This window comes from Aspergillus vadensis (genome assembly GCF_003184925.1).
Source record: "Aspergillus vadensis CBS 113365 unplaced genomic scaffold BO88scaffold_21, whole genome shotgun sequence".
Classification (NCBI taxonomy): domain Eukaryota; kingdom Fungi; phylum Ascomycota; class Eurotiomycetes; order Eurotiales; family Aspergillaceae; genus Aspergillus; species Aspergillus vadensis.
Genome location: NW_020292059.1, coordinates 282,013 through 300,994, shown reverse-complemented (window position 1 = coordinate 300,994; position 18,982 = coordinate 282,013). Strand labels below are relative to the sequence as shown.

At 50.1% G+C, this 18,982-nt stretch overlaps 5 protein-coding genes across 5 annotated transcripts; 4 read left to right on the top strand and 1 right to left on the bottom strand.

Moving 5' to 3' along the window:
* Positions 1-4,495: 4,495 nt before the first annotated feature.
* BO88DRAFT_346306 (bZIP transcription factor) lies at positions 4,496-5,991 on the top strand (the record flags this gene model as incomplete). The annotated part of the gene is made up of 2 exons (XM_025703334.1): positions 4,496-4,760; positions 5,453-5,991. The coding sequence occupies 2 exons, from the start codon at positions 4,496-4,498 to the stop codon at positions 5,989-5,991; spliced, it is 804 nt and encodes a 267-aa protein (XP_025560160.1).
* Positions 5,992-8,066: 2,075 nt separating this feature from the next.
* BO88DRAFT_427874 (Eisosome component PIL1/LSP1 family protein) lies at positions 8,067-9,376 on the bottom strand (the record flags this gene model as incomplete). The annotated part of the gene is made up of 4 exons (XM_025709042.1): positions 8,067-8,680; positions 8,738-8,921; positions 8,977-9,110; positions 9,259-9,376. 4 exons carry the CDS (start codon positions 9,374-9,376, stop codon positions 8,067-8,069), a joined length of 1,050 nt encoding a protein of 349 aa, XP_025560159.1.
* A 2,211-nt stretch (positions 9,377-11,587) lies between these two features.
* BO88DRAFT_406829 (tRNA (34-2'-O)-methyltransferase regulator RTT10) lies at positions 11,588-15,198 on the top strand. The gene is made up of 3 exons (XM_025707258.1): positions 11,588-11,635; positions 11,689-14,385; positions 14,430-15,198. The coding sequence occupies exons 1-3, from the start codon at positions 11,618-11,620 to the stop codon at positions 15,147-15,149; spliced, it is 3,435 nt and encodes a 1,144-aa protein (XP_025560158.1). The 5' UTR covers positions 11,588-11,617; the 3' UTR covers positions 15,150-15,198.
* A 488-nt stretch (positions 15,199-15,686) lies between these two features.
* BO88DRAFT_427872 (putative cellulose-binding GDSL lipase/acylhydrolase) lies at positions 15,687-16,875 on the top strand (the record flags this gene model as incomplete). Its single annotated transcript, XM_025709041.1, has 5 exons — positions 15,687-15,784; positions 15,852-15,934; positions 16,009-16,255; positions 16,344-16,599; positions 16,672-16,875. 5 exons carry the CDS (start codon positions 15,687-15,689, stop codon positions 16,873-16,875), a joined length of 888 nt encoding a protein of 295 aa, XP_025560157.1.
* A 622-nt stretch (positions 16,876-17,497) lies between these two features.
* BO88DRAFT_346506 (glycoside hydrolase family 5 protein) lies at positions 17,498-18,711 on the top strand (the record flags this gene model as incomplete). The annotated part of the gene is made up of 6 exons (XM_025703339.1): positions 17,498-17,597; positions 17,641-17,696; positions 17,740-17,892; positions 17,936-18,000; positions 18,044-18,141; positions 18,185-18,711. The coding sequence occupies 6 exons, from the start codon at positions 17,498-17,500 to the stop codon at positions 18,709-18,711; spliced, it is 999 nt and encodes a 332-aa protein (XP_025560156.1).
* Positions 18,712-18,982: the final 271 nt, after the last annotated feature.

Here is an 18,982-nt window from a genome sequence, read left to right as displayed (position 1 = left end):
TGGACCCTCCGATCACTTTGGCTGATATTACAGCAACTGCCAGCAGATGACCAACGTTGGGCAAGATTTTTCCTTTTCCTCTTGAACAGCCAACCGAGGGTCATCGCCAAGATTATTAATGACGCTCTAGCCTTTGAGGCGCTCGGCGGTCGGCACTCGGTCGCTTCCGTCTCCGTCGGGCTCATTGGCGCCGATGGTTCGTTCGATTGTGTCTCTAGTCCGTTCCAGAAGGACTGCTCTTTGAACCCTGGCGCTTGCTCGCTTTGAGATTGACTGCACCCGTTCAGAATCTTAGCTGCTTTAAATCAAACAATATAGTGACGTAGTTGTATTGTATAGGAGAGAGAGAGAGTAAATGTTTCTTTACGGCTAGAATCCATGGTTCCTTAGATATCGTCGGTAATGCCACTGTTGAGTTGATAACTGAATCGTTTTAGAATCCCAGTCAGCTACTAACTCGATGCCTGCTCGCACTTGTTTGCTCTGAATAATCCAAACGCATACCTTTTATAGCTCCAGTTCGCATTGCTACACACGCGTTTGCCATTCGGACGTAATACTTCTCGATCCAGCAGAATACCTTCTACCTCATTGGATGTGCTTGATGCCACCGAACGCTGCAAACCCGTGTGTACCAATGAGCGTCGCTCCTTCGACTCCGATAGAGGTAGTATAATATCTACCCAACAGTTGCACTCGAAGCAACGTGGGCTTCCTTCGTGGCCTGAAGATGATTCGAATAACCCTATAAATGCCTGCCACTTATTGCCTTTACAACGCGCAGGCATGCGAATCTCGCCCTTGAGTTTTTCTCTAGACGACCGCTCGTTCTCGGACCATTTCCCGCGCTTCGTGGATGCTTTTAGAGAGGAGGGTGATCACTAGCAGAAGCTCATTATTAGCACGATAGAGGATTAAAGCAAGTGATCATGCGGTCTGGTAGCCTTACGAACCCATAGTTGTTGCAGCGCCTAAGGTTTAGACTAAGGCCAGAACCCGATCAGATAAAAGCCCGCATCAGGCTTTTATTGGACTATTCCAGTCCAGGAAAGCTCAAACCCCCCGCATTTCGTGGAAGATGCAGTGCTTTTCCCTCTCTGCCTCCTCAATGAGTAAGATTGAAGTTGCCTACTCTGCTCAGCTGAAGGTCCCGGAAGCAGGAGATGTGACATGTAATCGTGAGATGTAAACAGATTATCCAATGGACAGGTGCTCATCTGTTTGATAGATGTACCAGAGCTTGGTAGAAGACGCACACGCTATTGAGTGAGACGTGTTCGTTCGTGTCCGAGTCTTTCCTGCGAACATGATGACTCTTGGACTCGATTAAGGTAGTATAGATTCTTCTCTGATAGGATTTCTCCTGCTCCGTCAGAAAGCTTTGAGGGGCAGAAAAAGCAAGCATACGAGAGAAAGTCAAGGAAAGAAAGTATGACGGCTGAAGGAGAGATGAATCGTAGCCCTCCGCGTTAGTAAACACTGGAGCACGTGCTAGTTCATCAGCCAGTGTAGTTATTGCGTACCATCTCTACAACAACAGACAGTTGCAAACGATTACCATTCGTAAACCATACCCAATTAGACTACTGCCGTGTTAAAACTCCGATGTTCGCAAGTCTCCTATACAAGCTGGCGTAGTATAACATAATCCAGCCGGGGCGATAACTAGTGACCATCGCTGTGCTAGACAGTTTACGGCTACCCTAGGCTTTAATTGTAGTAAGTGGCAATCTACGCCACTCAAGTAGCAGAGGGCTAGAAAGTCCTAATCAGCTCACGAAACCTAAAACACGCAGCCTGGAGCGGGATCTGTCGTGGTCATGTTGGATTTTACGTAGTACGCTTGGTCTCTACCTAGTGGGTATGTATACAGTCCGAAAAGGGAACATGACCCGAGCATACGAGCCCTATGGGCATTGCTACTGCGCGAGTAAGACATGAGCTGAGATTTCATGTAAAACTACTTCTTGGCAAGTGGGCAGGAAGAAGTCAAGCATGAAGCTGGGTGGCATGGGGCCCGAATTGGCAGTGGAGAATCAACTTCCAGCGGCGCAGTGGGCGGTTGGAGAAGTGGATAGTAGCCTATCCAGTCGGCCGCGGAAAAACCTATTAGGTTGTCGACGTGGTAAGCCTTCTTTACGTAGGTTAATGCATAGTTGGAGTTATTGTGGTCCATTGCGGCGCCGAGATGGTCCCGAGGAGAGGACATCCACTCTCCGTAAGATTCGAGACTTCTCCATGGACCGTGTCATCCATCGGAAGGTCTTTCTGAATGACAGCAGGATGCAGTGGGTACGGAATGATGTGCTAGGTCAGTCGCACCTACCGGAGAACTCCCGTCACTCAGGGACCATTTTGACTACCCAGTCAACACAGTGCGTAGTCTGTGGTGACCCGCGAAGAAATAACTGTAATCGACAGCAACCGCATGGTCCAGATAATGCACATTGCGGGAATTGTGCAACGAAACCAGTGCAGGTGTAAGGACCGTACTTAAGTATACTCTGCAGGCCAGTCGAGGACGCAACTAACCAAATCCTCGGAACTCGACAGGACTATGTAAGGGGAGAAAGATCTTCCCACCTGAAGGGAACCCGTTTAGGAAGTTGGACTGGGGAGCAGTGTGGTCGATCGGTCTGATCATAGCCAAACAAAGATGGCCATCAGCACAGTGAGGTCATATTCCGCCGTGGAGCGCGGGGAAAGCAGTCCCTCCAGTAGAGATAGAGACCGAGGAGCAAGAAGATGGATTCAGGAGACGGGCAGAAGCGCCAAGCTTGCAAGTTGGTAGTAGTTATGGTTAGTTGACCAGATGCCTCGAAAGTTCGATCGAGGAAGCAACGGCCGGAAGGACCGCGTCATTCAGCAACGCGTTTAACTGATTATGATTTGCTCCGATCAATAGTGAAACGGCAAAACAGAATATCCCAGGGCTCGGACAAAGGTGCTTTTGTGAGAGCAGTGGAGAATCCAAGGTCTGGCTCAGCGATGGGTGGACTGGAAGAGAATATTAATATCTGGGAGGAGACAGTGCATAGGGAAGGGGATTGGCTCATGGTCCAACCCCTGGTGGGAAGCTAACCCCAAGACGGGCCACACTAATCTGCGGCGGATAATGTTAGATTGAAGGTCGTTGGCTCTCTGTCACGTTCTCGTAACGGAGATGTTGGATTCATAGTTAAGCCACAATAAAATGTGGGTATCAAAATTACCCATGATTACCAATTAGTTCTCCGTGCCGTGGCACTTCCCCTTTTCAGTTGGTTGGAGTGGGCGGGACTGGGAGGGACTTTTCGCTCCTCTCGGACGGCGTTCGCCTGTCTTTGTCACATCTGGGCGATGATCGAACAGGTTGACGTCCGCATTGTACTGTAAGTAGTAAGTAGTTGTAGTTAGTAGTTAGAACGGTACTGTGTCGTACCCAGTGCCGTGCTCCTCCCCCCCTCCTCTTCCCTACTACCCGGGCCTTCTCCCTAACATTCTGGAATGAGTAAGTACAGTAAGTAGTAGTAACTGGTATTTTTTTTCTCCCCCTTCTTCCCCAAAAATCTATCCGATCCAATCTTCTTCTGTTTTATCTTTCCCACCCCCCTCTCCCCAACTTTTTCTTTCCTTTCCCCTGGGAACTATATCTATCTATCCATCTCCTCCTCTCCCGCTCTCCGGACTCCTCCGCAACTGCCCGCCTCCCAAAGCGGTGAAATCATTTGGCCATTTCCGAGGCTGTGACTGGCCAACCACAGCGTGCGATCACGACATTTCTCCATTCTATCAGATCATCCACTAGCCTTGCCCGGGCATGAGACGATCACCACAACTGCGTGGTCCTTCATGCTTATTCCCCGGCCTGACGCTCGTTTTTCTCATCTTTTTGCCCTGGTGATACATGGTCCTGCTTGCTGGTCGTTTCCTCCTTCTGCAACTAACTCTAGTACTCACCTGAAATCCCACCCCTCTCTTTAATCTGGCCACGCTTGGTCTCGATCCACATCGCAACCTGACTAGCTTTCCCGGTCGCCCCCTTCTACCCTCCTTCCCACTCATCCCTCCCGGCCCATTGTCCCATTACTGCTCGTGCTTCTCTGCGTACGTGGCTAGCCGTCCCGGGCCATGCCATAGCGAGCGATGGAGTGAATGCAGAACAGATATCTTTGCTACAAGTCACCCAATCTGCATCCTGTGAAATATTCCTGCCAACCTGTATTATCTCCGAACCTTACTTTTCCACTCACAGACACACACACTCACACACACCCCTTCCCCTCCTTTTTTATTTTTATTTTTCTTAAACACGCTGATCTGGGGTTTGACATTGGCTTGTCAATTCTGTACCATTCTGTTGTCATCTAAACCACTTCTGGATCTTGCCTGTCCGGGACGCAGCCACCAAGCAATTTGGGAGGCAAGCGGTTACGAAAAAGAAAAATACCCAAAAACGAACCTAATTTAGAGGGCAAGGGCCGGAATCCCTCTAAATACCTCCTCCACTGCCAATATGTCAGATGAGCACCTCGCTCGTCAGACAGCCTCGAGCTTCGATAGGCTCGAAAACTTCAACTTTCTTCTCTCTCGACACGATCCTAACTTGGCCAAGAGTCGTCACTATTCCTTTGACGCAGATTCTACCGGCCTGGCTGCCTTTTCGAATCTGAACATGGATTACGATCAGACTGAGGGGATGGGCGGTCTCTCCGTCAGTTCGTATGATAGCATTGAGGACGAACGCAGTCCGATCGATGTGCGCGGATATCCGTATCATGGTAAGTCTCCCAAGATCTATGACTCTCATCGTTGCATCGTTTGCGCAATTTTCGTGCTTTGTGGTTCGCTTTAATTTCGCTAGCCCTACGGCATTGGATGGCTTTGTTATGCTCGAAGATTGCTGTGGAAGCGCATGTAACCGCAGATGCCTTGTCCTTGTTGCTTGTGACCAGATTGTCTTGAACTTGATCCTCCCTGCGTCCTTTAATTCTGGCTGCCTGAGAATGGCCACATTGAATACCCTCTGTAACCACTTTTCCCCCTTTACTTTTTCGGGGGAGTTCTCTGGATTCTGTTTAATTTTCGCTGCATTGCGAAAATTCTGCAGCTCCGGGACACCTTACCCACCTTGATTCTATTTCTATGCTTTTCGCTCGTCTTTGGTGTCTTTAGCTTGAGGTTCTGGTGGGTTGCCATCCCCATGTCTGGATGAGCGCTCTATTTGAGCACGCAATCGTTCACACCAATGACAACGTCGGGAACCCTGTCGTTAACGGACCCTTATGCCGAGCTTACCTCTTCTTGATCATCCAAGGCCCCCTTCAAGTGCTCCATGTTCCCCCTGCTTCTGTTTCCGATCTTGAACATTGTCCCCTTCTGCTTGCTGTCTCCATATCACTTCTTGGCTTTGGGTGTTACCACCCCACGCTACCTACTACCAAGGGACAAGTGTATTGACTCCTCTATACAGACCAAATGCTGTCCTACTCAGCTCATCCCATCTATCCACCTATCTCATATGGTCCTCCCGATGACCTGGGGCACGGTGCGGGTGCTATGACACCCTCCGATGTCTCCTCTTCCATCTCACCTCCAAACGGCCACATCAACCACAGCAAGTACAGCACGCAGATTCCTGGCGATCACCTTGCTTCCGCCCTTGGCCAGGAGGAGGGCGTCCGCCGTGCTGCCGAAGAAGACCGGCGACGCCGCAATACGGCTGCCAGCGCCCGGTTTCGCATGAAGAAGAAGCAGCGCGAACAGGCCCTCGAACGCACCGTGCGCGAAACCACCGAGAAGAACGCGACTCTCGAGGCGCGTGTAGCGCAGCTCGAAATGGAGAACCGCTGGCTGAAGAACCTCTTGACCGAAAAGCACGAAGCCAGCTCGACTCGCATGGCTCCTCCCCCAAATGACAGCACAGCCTTGGCCTCCCAAGGTACCAACGCTACTGGCCCCGGGCAAAAACATATTCAGCCAAAAAAGAAGGGCGTCGGGACCGACAACTGAAGTCAAAGAAAAGAAGTTGCATTCTTGATTCCTTTTTTTGTTTGAGCTTCTTTGTGCCTTGCTTCATCGTCCTCAATCATTTCGATATTTACATAGTACCTGCGTGGATCTCCATGGGTCTTCTTTTGTATGGGTTCACTCACAGACTGAGTGGCCCGTCGCATCTGTTTTCGTTTCCCTCTTTTAGGCTGGTTATCCATCCTAGGATGGAGTCAGATGACGATGTAATGACATGTTTCCTATGTTCTTCTATCTCCTGTTTGTGTGCGCGAAGATGAGGGTTTGTGGGTCGTCTTCAGCCTGGTTCGGTTATTTCTCAAGGGCCATGGACATGGTTTTGCTTATGCTTGTTGTTGTGAGCTTTCAGCGGGCCGGGGGTCAGGGATAGAGTCCTCTAAACCCCTTATACATATACATACGTGCCCCCGCAATCGGAGTACTGGGAAGGGTTGCTTGTTCATCTCTTGTGTTTTCTGTTGGTGTTGGTGTTGTTGTTGCTGTTAAACGCATTGACCAGCCCACGTGCAACTGAGTGGTCTCGAAGACTCGACTCTTGTACACGGTGTTTCAGACTCATACTATCATCTATCATCTATCTACTATATGCCGAATGGGTTTCAGCCGAGCCCAAGTGCCAGAATGAACTGCACGGCTTATTTCTACAGACCAGCGAGTTATCAGAGTAGCCGTAGAAGAGATAAACCGTCTTTGACTGACAGTATTCAGCCACAGTCTCTAAACATGTAGTCCTAGTGGGTAATCTCTATAAGGCAACAAAGACAAGGGTCACATGGTTACTGCGCCCAAAACCACCAATCCGGGGAATCCGGCTTGGTGGCCCCCCTCCTTCCCTCCCTCCCGCCCCGACCGCCATTTCTTCCGCCCGTGACATCACCCCCCTAATACTGCCTAAGGATGCTAGCACACTACTAACTACTTAGCAAGGGGAGAAGACAGGCAGCTATCCAAGCCCGGCTGATCTTTACTCCGTGATGATACCAACATCTACAATGTATTTTAATTGTGCATACATACTATAGTCCCATGCTGCTGCTGCTGCTGCTGCTATCTCAGATCAGGATCCTATGTATCGTAAGTATCTTGTCCTTAGGATTTTATGTACTGCATACAGTAGTAAGACCCGATCGATCGATCTGAGAAGGTAAGCTGGTAAACTAATTGAAAGGCCCGTACTAAGTACCTTTCCTAGTTTGAGTAAGATGGATTCTTATTTTGAGGAATGAATGACGTGATATAGAGAGATGGTCACGATTTTGTTTACTAAATTAAATTGTATTGGACGTGGGGGTTGGAGAATGTAAAGTAGTGTTTTTGTCATTTGGCTTTCCTTTTCTTTTGGGTCGTTGCTTTTTGCTCGTTTTTGGGGGGGTAGTGTGTGGGTGGTGTGCTTGGTTTGTGGGCTGTGAATATGACTGCTGTGTTAGTAGTAAGTTGATCTGGAAGAAATTACGTGCTTCTAAGTAGTCACAGGATTAGCTGTGACTGCAAGTCTCCGTGGGACTCATCTGATACAAGGGAATAATGTATAGGCCATTGCACAGCTCATTAACAAGTTCATTAAGTACCTACTACTCCTATCCCAAAACACAGAGATTCAAACCACGAGCACAAGACGAACTCAAGGATTGCACCAACTATAAATACTCTGTCTTTCTCCTCTCTCTGTTCCATCCTCCTCGCAGGTGGTATAGTAATACATTAATCAGTTCGACAATAGAGTAAGTTCCCCTTTGACCTGGCCATGTCTCTTTGGATCGCGATATTTCCACCACTTGTGTCGGATTTCATTTCCTTCACCAACAGGGGAATAATCTCGATAATATTGTCGGGACATGCGTCGTCAGGGAGTAAATTAATCGTAAGGTAACGGAAAACTCGTTAGGGGTAAAAGAAACACAAAAGGCATCAAGGAAGAACGACAAAATCATATCGAGCGGGAATCTCAAACCGCAAATATAGAGACAAAGATGAGAGATTGATCGGTACTTTGGCGGTCTCAATGATCATATATGATCCACCAAGGTAAGCTGATCTTCACCACTTTCTCATCCTATTTAAACAGACACCGTGACGGGCTCCCGCTCCTCTTCTCGACCCCGCGACTCTCCATCCACAGTGCTGGCCACTTCCTCACCATCCTCTACCTCGTGCTGGTAGGTCGCATGCTGATCCGCGGGCACCCAAGAGTCACGGCCCATGGGCTGGTCCTGGCCGGAAAGATCGACGCCTTCACGGCCCTTGAGGGTCTCACGGTGACGCTGAGACAGGGTGCGCGAGCGCTGGGAGAGAGCGGGCTTGACCGACGCCTTGGAGGTGACCCAGTTGGCGAGGGCTTCCTCACAGTCCTGGATGATGGCCTTGCTGGCGTCATATCCATCATAAGCATGGCGAGTCTCGCCTGGAGTAACCGGCGTGTCATCGACCAGGTCCAAGAGGTGCTTGCCGTAACCAGCGATGAGGGCCACCTTTTCGCAATGCTCCCTGAGTGCGTCGAACTGATACTGGAAGGCTGCCTTGAGCTTCTCACGAGTGATGTTGGAGAGCTGGGCTTCAGCCACGAGGGATTCGGCCTCAGCACGGACAAGCTCTTGCTCCAGAACAACGATGCGGGGAGAGTTGGGGTCCTTGTACTTGAGCTTAGCAATCTCATCGGTGATCTTTTGCTTGCCTAGAAGCGTTTGCATGTTAGTACTGAGATTTGATAAATAGGACAGAAATCACCTACGGTCGCGGCTGGGCTGAACAGAAGCCTCAATGTTGCGGATGCTCTTGATGGTGACACGGTACTGGTCATAGCGGTCGACGAAGAGATCTTCCAGTTCACCAATCTCGTAGAGCAAGACTCCCAGCTTGTCAGTGACGTCGGAAACGTCTTCGTCGCAGTTTTCACCCCAGATGGAGAGTTGTTGCTGCCAGCACCATGAATTAGTCGTGTCTCACAAGAAGTTGGAATGCTATACATACAGCAGTTTCCATACGCTCCCTAGAAACCATCTCCATACTGCGCATGACGTTCTTCTCCATCTTCACCAACTGGGAAAGCTTCCTGGCAAGGTCAGGCCCGAAGGCGCCAGCCGTGTTCTTGCGCAAGGCATGGCCTGAATTGACATTGTCAGTATAAACATCATACAAACCCCAGCTCGTTCTCAGGAGATAGTGGTTGTCTAGGCCCCCTAGCATAGGGAGTGACCAGAGCCATTGATCTCCATCCAGAACAAAGACCCAACATTCTTGAGGATCACTCACCAAAACCGCCCTTTCCAAAGATTCTGTTCGTCTTGGTGGAAGACAATGGCGGAGGAGGGTTCTCAATTTGCGAAGCCGTCGGCAGGCGCGACTGGCGCATAGAATAGGTGCGATGCATGGTGAATTGTCCGAGTGCGAAAGGCTAGACACAAGGGATGAAACGAAGGAATAGAGAAGAAAGCCACCAAGGTTGACTGCGAATCGGACGAGGCGGTATCTTTCAAGAGATTCTTTGCGCAGGAGTGACGTGTGTCAGGAGGGCGCGACGGGATGCGACGGAAGAGGGATCAAGGCGAGAGGGGTGGGCAATGCAACGGGTCCGAGATCGAGACACGAGATGGTCCGAAGTGGGAAAGGTGGAAAGGTGGGTGAGTGGTGATGATGGTAAGGAACCACGCTTGAGAGTCGATGAGCAGATGGATCAATGACACTTGCGAAATTCCTTCACTTGAGCCTGGGGGGGAAGAAGTGGGCTTTTGGGTGCTTTTTCCCCTTTGAAGGCTGGGGGAAGAGTGGAGCGAGTTGGGCTGGAAATGAAATGAACTGCTTGTGGTTGCAACTCTAGAGTCTCGTTCGTGACGTCGAGACTAGACCAGCACTAAACCCGATTGAGAGGCTCCAGTATTACAAGGTGAAAATCAGGCAGTAATTTTGGTTGATCACGAGCAACGCAAGGCGATTGGCAAATTTTCTCTTGCAATTAACTTCAATCCAGAGGAACCGGAGGAACAACCTATTAAGAAATCAAGGGGATTCGCAGGGGAACTGGGATCATCTCTCACTGCAAGCTTCATATATACCCATTCTTTTTTATTTTTTGGTTTCCCCGGAACCCGCGACGTCATCACGACCCAAAGAATCCGCCCAAAAATAACTGATGTCATCGATTTCCTGGTCCCTCGATCAGTCCAACACATGAAGCGAAAGTTTGACCAACTCGTCAATGTCATACAGAGTTTGAGCTATTCTCATATGGTGATGGTGTCTGTTTTGTGGCTTGCTAGCTGGGGTTTTCGTTTGTCTCATGCCCACAATGATCTCAACTAATCGATTATTCTTCTCATTCTAGGTAGATGTCCTCTACAGATCCGCCTCGATGGCTGGCTTGGGCAATTCCACCAGAAACCCCCTTTTTGAGACACACGATCGAGATAATCAGGGCGATAGTCCAGACCGCTGCGGGACTATAATTTAGTCTCATATAAACGTACAGATAGTAGGTCCAGATAGTGCCCATCGCCTAGGTGATCGCCGTCTCCGCATTCGGATCGCCCAGGACCAGAACTCCTGGAACTCGGGTCCAGCGGCACTTGCTTAGTGATTCTGCAACATCATGACGAACGGTGGGGGCCTTGTTCATCTCCCGTCAACACATGATGTTATGCAGAGTTTTTTTTCGTCCTTTTGCCTATGGCTATCAAGCTCTTGTGACACAGGCACTTATACCCCTTTCAGGTGAGGTTCGGCAGTAGCTTACGCCAGGTTTTGTACTTTTTTTGACGCTCCGGGTCACTCAAGTCATATCGTCACCAGGAGTTACACCCTCGACAACACTGCCCCACAGGTCCTCAGTCAACACTGCTTCCCAGTGGTGGTGAGAGTTAGTTGAGTCTCATGCTAATCTCTTCAAGCTTGAATATAAGCCTGTGGAGTCCACCTGCTGTCTCAGCATGGACCGCATTCTGTTCAGCTGGTCTTGTTAGCGCTTCCCACCCACCCGATGCAGCAGCTTACTTGTGTACAAGATACAAATTTTCACCCTTTGCACGGCCACTACTGCCCTTGTTCTCCGTTCAATGTATCTTTACCCACACTTCACAATGAGCTCCCCTCTTACGCGACTTAATCTTATCTTGTGTAGTATATTGCCGTTATTGTCTGTCAGGAAAGATACTCGTAGTATTTGGCCGAAACATTGCGGCTTCGTCCGATTACCTAGCCCACATTTCGATACACACAGTATTTTGCAGCCACACAGAGTAGTAGCAACAAAGTAGAAGCAAACAATATGCATCCGAAGAGTGACAAGTGATCTCAATCACGTTGAACCATGAGTCGCATACACTGTAGTATTGGCAGGGGATGAGTTCATGATCATCTTGCCACTAAGTACCAAATTGAGGCCATACGAGTGTCTATCATAGACTGGGTTCCTCGTTGATGAGCTATGACTTGTCTGCAGCGATAGAATCACTAGCAAATGCAAACCCCTCAGATTCTGGCAGGCTGTGTCACGTGCCACACCACATCCCACCATCCCATTACGTAAGCATATTCACGGTGGATGGAAATTCTGGAATTTTGAAGGATGATCGCCATGCGGGGGAAGCCACCATTTGTAGATAATGTGCCTCGAAGAATGCATCCCTCCGTTGAGGTCAGTGGTAGTCATATTCATCAATTATACTCAACATCGCTGACTGTCTCCAGCACATTGACACTTGCGTCCCCGTAACGGCGCTCAAAGCGCTTGAGTTGAGGGATGTCAAGCTTCTACTCCAAGCCCAAGGCACTTATATCAGACTTATTGATGAAGCGAGTGGAAATTTGCTCGCAGAGCTGAAGGCTTTCAAGCGCAACCATGTGCACGGGTTCGTTGCTCTTAGCCAACAAGAGCAAGCTGCCGGACCCTCGCATGCCCGGTTCATTGCCTGGGGAGGACAGTCCGTGAGAGCTTTTGACTTGTTCCTCTCTGTTCAGGAGCCCAGTGCGAGCCTCGTGGCTGCAAGTGCTGAATACCAGGGACCGGATTGGATCCTGGCCGGCTGTGCGTCCAGCCAGGAGGAGTCCACGACTGCATATGTGTTGACGGCCCACAATGCCGTTCTTGGTCTGCATATAGTAGATGGAGACGGGTCAAAACATGAAAAGGCTGTTCACATAAAGCCACTTGTCACTGGGGTCAACACGATCTTGTACTCTGCAGATATCGTCGCCCTCTCGGACTCTCACATCCTGATTGCCGCAGGGACTGTTTTTGGAGAGATCATCGTTTGGTCTTCCTATCTGAATGAGTCTGGAGGAGCAGTCGGTTCGATTCATCACTTCTTTACGGGTCATGAAGGGTCAATCTTCGGAGTCCGGATATCTCCTTCTATTGCTTCCTTGCGCGGTGACCAGAGCGGACGACTGCTGGCTAGTTGTAGTGACGATAGAACGATCAGAATCTGGGACATTTCTGACTGCGAGCGTACGTCTCGCCACGATGCGCCGGCGTACTCGACCGATGGCTTTGAGCTCCGGAGCACTGGCTTCGGTGCTGTAGCTCATGACAATGAGGTCGGTTCTGAGAAAACCATTGCCAGTGCTTTTGGGCATCTGGCTCGAATTTGGGGTGTCAACTTCCTTCCTGTGGGAGAGGGATTGGGCAAAATGAATCTTATATCTCGTGGTGAAGATGCGACGTGCATACTATGGGATCTCACATGGGACCCGTCGTCACAGACTCCCCAGTTCAAGCTGACTGAGGGCATATCCATCCGCAAACACACTGGCAAGCACGTTTGGTCCTTGGAGGTGCGCAGCACCGATACTGAGGCGGTAATTTATACCGGCGGCGCTGATGGAGCCGTGAAGAATTTCACCATTAAGGCAGACGAGAAGGGATCTCTCGTTTTACCCAATCTACACGACCGCATTACGATGACAGTTGATACTCAAAATCCGGAACCCCACGTTGAGACGTCCATCAAAGGCTTTGATTTTGTCTCACAATATGAATTCATTGCTGTGACTGCCCGTGGCGAGGTTCAGGTCGGTCATATCAATGCCCAAGACTTGTCTAAACAACATATCTTCAAAGAAACATTATTTGTCGAAGATGACCTGCGATCCTACTCCGTTGTTGGCAGCCTGCCGCAGGAAGGCATCGCCCTTGTGGGCAACGCAAGAGGTTCGATTCGGCTTTACAATCACAACGTCAAGTCCTTGACAAGGCTTGTCGACGTTGGTCAAAGACCTTTGATTTTGATCCCCCTCGACTATAACCAGGTTTCAGAATCAGAAGCAAACCTGGTGTTCACTGTGTCTTATCCAAACTCCGAGACAGCAGAGCTTTTCATGGTATCGCTGTCAGGTGATGAACCGTCTGTGGATAGAATAACTATTAATCTCCCGTACGGCTTTGGCATGGCATCTGCATCCTTGGTATGCGGCAAGAAGTACCTGGCACTCGGCTCCCTCACTGGCAATTTCGCTCTGTATAAGGTGGCAAATACCGAGAGCATCGAACCTGTTATGCCCCCGAGCAAGCTACACGGTCGTGAAGGACTCAGCTACGTCACGTCATTCTCGTCGCTATACGGTGAAGAAGAGGAACAGCTGCATCCGTACTTTTTGACCTGTGGACGGAGCGGGACATACGGAGTGCACAAGCTGGTTATCTTAGAAGGCCCGGAGCCTTCTATTTCTCTTCAAACCCTGCATCTGGCCTCACTGGCTTTCAACTGTGAGATTCAAGGAGCCTATATCGACAAGGTATCTCAAGACCTCATGATCTACGGATTCCAGCCCATGGACTTTGTGCTCTGGAACGAGTCCGCGCAGACGGAAGTCGCTAGACACAAGTGTAATGGCGGCCGACGCGCCTGGGCTTTCCAACCTAACAACACAAAAGCTTGGGCTGGGTCACTCCTATGGATTCAATCTGGCTTCAGTGGCATGGAGATACATCCGGACGCCAGCCGGACCCTGCGTTCTGGCAGCCACGGAAGAGAGGTGAAGGCCATGTCTGCGACTCAGCAGGGTGGACTGGGCCCGTTGTTCGCGACGGGATCGGAAGATACAAATGTGCGTATCTTTACACCTCGCGATCCGCAGTCTGAGAACCGCTGGGGCGCGTTCAAATGTCTACGGCTCCTCCGAGAGCACCACACCGGTCTTCAGAGTGTGGGATGGTCCACTGACGGACGCTTCCTCTTCACGAGCGGTGGTTACGAGCAATTCTTCGTTTGGCGGACACACTTAATTCCTCGATTTGGACTTGGAACGACATTGGATGGAGAATGTCCGAAGAGCGATCCCAACTCGGATCTTCGGACGACGAGCTTCGACGTATTGGAGGTGGAGGACGAACAGGCAGAGGGTTCGTTCCTAATCTGTCTGACCTATTCCAACTCCACCATCAAGGTAAGCAGACCATACATTCTTTTTGAGCGATGCTAACTGTGCAGATTTTCCATTACACCTCGTCCACCGAAGGAGGCAGCTTTACCTTGTTAGCGAATGGCACGTACATGAGCAACTGCCTGACGCAAGCAAACTTTATGCTCAAGGGCTCATCACTGAGCCTAATCACAGCTTCCACAGACGGCTACTTTACACTCTGGGACCTGACCTCCGTCCTGGAACCTTTCTACACGATCACATCACCTCTGCGTATGAAGCAGACCATCCAAGGAGCATGCATCACCCCAGCAACCATCTCATGCGAAAACCGCTACCAGATCCACTGGAACAGCATCAAGAGCCTAGAACTGGCCGATCTATCAAACACCCTGTCCTTGATCGTCGCAGCCGGCGACGACAACTCGATGACCGTCACTCTTCTAGACACAAGCATCGAGAACGGCGCTACCACATGCACCATCGCAGTCCCAGACGCCCACGCAGCCTGCATAACGACAACGAAGATCCTCACCCAGCACCTGAACCCAGGCGACGGGACTGCTCGATTCGCCGTCGCATCGTCCGGCAACGACCACCAAGTCAAGATCTGGTGGATCGACATTGACACGAAGATGAACGGGGCGGACCGGATCCAGATCAGCAAGGCAGCGGAGCGGTACAGTTCTGTGGCGGACATTTCATCGCTGGACATCCTCCACGACGAGTCGGGAAGTAAGCTGGTGGTGTGTGGTACTGGCATGGAGATGTTACGTCTGCAGTTGTAGTACCTACTTTAGATGATTTGCACATACTATACCAATAAACATAGAGCCATAGAATAAAGTGTACCGCGGTTTACATTCGCTATTATCCGGGAGGCTAAGCAAGCCACCCCGTAGCCAAAACGGCATAGTCTGTTCGTTCAATGCTTGATTCCTACCTTGGTGATGTTCTTCTCCCTCCGATTTGCTATCTGCAGGATGCAAGCAAGCATGCATTGCACGATTGCTACCCCGCAACACCAGGGTTCAGGACGGGGAATTCTCTTTCCATCAACCGCAATTGAGGTCTGATCGCATCGGCTAAATGGATCTCACAGCATTCACTTTCCAAGTTGCAGCTGGGTCTAGAATGGGCGTGATACATACCCCTCTTTTAGTAGTGATATATAACAGTATCCCAGAAGATCAACACAGCTTGATACTCCAAATTTTACCCAGCCAAGAACTTCAATAAACCTACAAATCATTCTGCAATCGCAGCCCTAAACCAATATGAGACTCCCACCCTCCTGGCTCCTCGCCAGCGGCATCACCATCACCATGACCGCTATCCCCACAGCCACAGCAAGACCATGGACCCAAGTACCACGACCAAGAGCAGAAAACACCACCACGAATCCCACTTACTTCTTCACCTTGTACGTCCCCCACAACCCCCTACCCCTAACCACTACTTTCACCACCACCACTAAACAATAAATACAGCGGAGACTCCTACTCCCAAACCGGCTTCAGCGCCTCAGGCACCCAACCCTCCGCCTCCAATCCCATGGGCAACCCAGACCTAGGCAAGCACCCATCCCCATACCAATTCCCTTCTCCCATCCCTCCCCACTATACTAACAAACACCATGGGTAAAAGGAATCGGCACCACAACCAACGGCCCCAACTGGATCGGCTACCTAACAACAACCGAAAACGCCTCCTTAGTCCTCAATTACAACTTCGCCGCGGGGGGCGCCACTATCGACAATGCCCTAGTCCCCGCATACCCGGGTGACTTGGCATCGCAGTTCCGGCTGTTTGAGGATGTATATGCCGACAAGCCGGAGACGGCGCCTTGGGATGCTAAGGATGCGGTGTTTGGGGTGTGGATTGGGATTAATGAGTACTCTCCTCTTCCATTCTTATAATTCTCTCTGTGTGTTATTTATGGGGGTGTGGGTGAAAGCTAATAGAAATGTACGGAATAATAGTATCGGAAACGCATTCTACTCCACCGACGCAGCGACATACACCCCGAAGCTCATATCCCGACTAGAATCTCTCGTGGAGGAGGTATACAAGAACGGGGGCAGGAAGTTCCTGTTTCTGAATGTTCCGCCGACGAGTCGCAGTCCGTTGTTTTTGGAGCAGGGTGAGGAGGTCGTCGAGCAGCATGCGGAGTATTTGGCGGTTTTTAATGAGAATTTGAAGGGGATGGTGGAGAAATTTAAGAAGGGGAAGGGGGATGTAAGTTTCCCTTTTTCTTAATGTGTAGGGATTGGAAGGAGAGCTGATTGACTGGTGGTTGGTTGGGGGCAGGTAACTACCGTCCTCTATGACTCGTGGTCTTTCATGACCAAAATTCTGGATGATCCCACGGCGTATGGATTCCCCAACGCCACGTGTATCGATGATGATGGGACGTCGTGTATCTGGTGGAATAATTATCATCCCGGGATGAAGTATCATCTTTTGCAGGCGGAGGATATGAAGGGGGAGATGGGGCGTTTGGGGGCTTGGTAGTAGTATTATTTTTATAGTATATTAGTTGTTGGGTAGTACTGCTGCTATACTACTATGTTTGAGATGGAACAAATATACTAGTGGTTTGAAATGGAACCTAGTAGTTGAAAAATGCTCAGCTTTGTTCATTTGTTCATTGATGATATGTAGTATAGACTGCACCGGTTATATATTTGATTGAGGGACTGTCCTACGGTATTCTGGCTGAATGCATCGCTACTTCGACCATGTCACTGACATGAAAGCTCCACTCATGCCCTCTACCCCATGTTCTTATATGTTGATCCTTCTTCTCCCGTCACGGACCTCATTTCCGTATCAGTTTCATGACCCTGACCCTGCCAAGGCGGATCATTGACCGAGCGTAGACCCTGCTTCGACTTTATCCGTCCTGTAGGAATTGATGATACCTGCAGGTGTGAAGATCTGCAACGTTACCTGTTTGAATACCCGTTTTCTCTACATTCGGATGTTTCAATTTGAATAGTCGTAGACGGAGATATCTGGCCAAGTAGGCTACCTCCGTGCTAGATTGGGATAGTTAGGATGAGAGGAGGATATAAAGGTTGGACATTCTCATCTCCTTAGACACTAACTGTAGACTGTTAATCGAGCAGTCATCATGAAGTTTCAGAGCACTCTGTTTCTTGCCGCCGCGGCAGGTTCCGCGTTGGCTGTGCCTCATGGTCCCGTACACAAGAGAAGGGCGTCTGTATTTGAGTGTAAGCTTCTATTTGCATTGTTGTTGCAAAGCTGACAGAATAGGGTTCGGATCAAATGAGTCGGGTGCTGAGTTTGGGACCAATATTCCTGGTGTTTGGGTATGTATCATTGCCAAAGTATAGGCGTATGCTGATGTCGCAGGGAACCGACTACATCTTCCCCGACCCCTCTGCCATCTCTACGTTAATTGACAAGGGGATGAACTTTTTCCGTGTCCAGTTCATGATGGAGAGGTTGCTGCCCGACTCGATGACTGGTTCATATGATGAGGAGTATCTGGCCAACTTGACGACAGTAAGATGACTCCAGTCTGTGTTGAGTAGTGCTGACGAGATAGGTGATAAAAGCGGTAACGGACGGAGGCGCCCATGCCCTTGTTGACCCTCATAACTATGGCAGATAGTAAGTATGCAGTCCCCATAGGTGATACTGGCTAACAAAACAGCAACGGCGAGATCATCTCCAGCACGTCGGATTTCCAGACCTTCTGGGAGAATTTGGCCGGCCAGTACAAAGATAACGACCTGGTCATGTTCGACACTAGTGAGTACCCGCAATCCCGTCAAGGATCATGCTGACAAGGCAGACAATGAATATTACGACATGGACCAGGATCTCGTGCTGAACCTCAACCAAGCAGCCATTAATGGCATCCGCGCCGCAGGTGCGACCAGCCAGTACATCTTCGTCGAAGGCAACTCCTGGACCGGCGCCTGGACGTGGGTCGACGTCAACGACAACATGAAGAATTTGACCGACCCCGAAGACAAGATCGTCTATGAAATGCACCAGTACCTAGACTCCGACGGTTCCGGCACCTCGGAGACCTGCGTGTCCGAGACCATCGGAAAAGAGCGGGTCACTGAAGCTACACAGTGGCTGAAGGACAATAAGAAGGTCGGCTTCATAGGCGAATATGCCGGGGGTTCCAATGATGTATGTCGGAGTGCTGTGTCGGGGATGCTGGAGTACATGGCGAATAACACCGACGTATGGAAGGGTGCGTCGTGGTGGGCAGCCGGGCCATGGTGGGGAGATTACATTTTCAGCCTGGAGCCCCCAGATGGAACTGCGTACACGGGTATGCTGGATATCCTGGAGACGTATCTTTGAGGTCTGGGTGGGTCGCAGATGCGGTGCATCGGAGAACTATACGGAGTATCTTGTCCGAGTGGGCGGTGGTGGTACAGAGAGGAGTACTAGTATACATTAGTGGCAGCGCACTGACTGACGTCACAAAGCATTCCGTTATGGACGCTCCATCCTTGTGCATTCTGTTGAGTGTCACCTGTAGGCAATGAGGCACGCCTGTCGCTGAAATAGTGCACGTTGTACTCCATAACGAGTAGTCGGTGGATTCTTATCAACGATCATCGAGTACAAC

What these genes read in the sequence shown, in the direction of transcription:
- BO88DRAFT_406829 (XM_025707258.1), top strand. An exon ending in ATTCCAACTCCACCATCAAG is followed by an intron (nt 14,386 to 14,429) that starts GTAAGCAGACCA and finishes CTAACTGTGCAG; the next exon opens with ATTTTCCATTACACCTCGTC.